General features: G+C 35.6%; 1 protein-coding gene across 1 annotated transcript in view; it reads right to left on the reverse strand.

Annotated features, from left to right (window-relative positions):
* Positions 1-1,362, reverse strand: part of LOC107612905 (PHD finger protein ALFIN-LIKE 4) — a gene marked incomplete in the record, with an annotated part of 3,847 nt that overhangs the window by 1,271 nt on the left and 1,214 nt on the right. Inside the window, 1 exon segment of the mRNA XM_016314688.2 lies at positions 349-577. Within this exon segment, the coding sequence (XP_016170174.1) occupies positions 349-577 (229 nt within the window).

A 1,362-nucleotide genomic window follows, 5' to 3' on the forward strand; every position in this document is an offset into this window, starting at 1 on the left:
ATATTGTCGGTAGTTCATTGATCAGATTAAATAGTCGTTTCCTGCATTACAAATGGTCAAATATATCCATTAGAGAACAAACTAAACCTTACCAATGTTCATAACACACTCAGATTATTTAAGCGTCACCAAAAGAACATTGATTATGGATTCAACTTAGAAATTAGTTTTTTCTTCTTTGCACTCTCAAAAGATTGTCTAGTACTCAGGAGATAATAAAATGCTAAGCTGGTTCTTCTACTTTTTCCAAGAAAAGGGTGCTAAATATGTTATCAAATCACATACATCTTTACCCCCTTAGAAGGTGATAGTTATCTCAGGATAAGAATTATGCAGTGTAAGGCATACCTGTCAGCTCTATCAAACCCAAATCTGGCTCCAAAATAGAAGGCAAGAGCAACCAGCCATGTATCGCTATGGACAGCAACTAAAGATAACCAGTCCTTTTCTTGCATGCCATCCCTAGCAAAGTTAATGCCCAGCACAGGCTCAGGAAGTTCTGGTGGAACTTCTTCAACAGGTAAATTTACTTCCCACTGCCCACTAGGTAATCCATATAAGCATAAATTCTCCTTCTCTGAAAGTAAAAACAAATGATACACGAAACTTATAATTCAAGGCATGAAATAGCCACAGTGGAAAACAATTTAAGATAAAAACAATTTTTAGTTCTACCAATACATATTTTTTAATTGCCACCAAAATTCCACTTAGCTCCGAATAGAATTTACTGCCAAAAAGGGTTTTGACAAGTTCCAAGGATTCCAAGTATACTCAGCTCAGCATCTAGGGTAGCACTACAATTATTTCCTATGCGAGAATGACACCAAGGATGATGATGCAAATGTGTTCCCCTGAAGGTTAGTCCATAAATATATAACAGATTAACTAATCACTGAAGTTACTGCTTTCCACTCTGTGCAAACACCAAGCAATGTGGCCTGTACTATTCTCCCAATCCGTATTGAATTACAAAGTTTACAATAGGCTTAAATTCGCTAGCAAGTATGTTGAGAAATACTTGCAGGAATGTGTTCTAACAGCACATCCGAAACCACTTTCTTTTTTTTTATTTTTTATTTTTAAACATCGTTTCTAGTTAGTAATGGAAAAGGAGCTTTTGTGGTTGTTCCAGGAACATGCATCAAATGTGCTCTAAGAAATCACAGAAGGCAACAAGTGCAGGAACAGAATTTATGGCTACATTGACAGACAAGAATAAGGAATGCAGTTCAGAATTACCCAATCAATATCCGGAGCTAGCAGTCTTATGATAGAGAACAGTTACAAACTGACAATTGAAAATACATCAAAATAAAAGAACCCTTTTTCTTCTCAAAAAAAAAAAAAAAAAGAGAGAGA

The sequence above is a fragment of the Arachis ipaensis genome, chromosome B08 (assembly GCF_000816755.2).
Source record: "Arachis ipaensis cultivar K30076 chromosome B08, Araip1.1, whole genome shotgun sequence".
Classification (NCBI taxonomy): domain Eukaryota; kingdom Viridiplantae; phylum Streptophyta; class Magnoliopsida; order Fabales; family Fabaceae; genus Arachis; species Arachis ipaensis.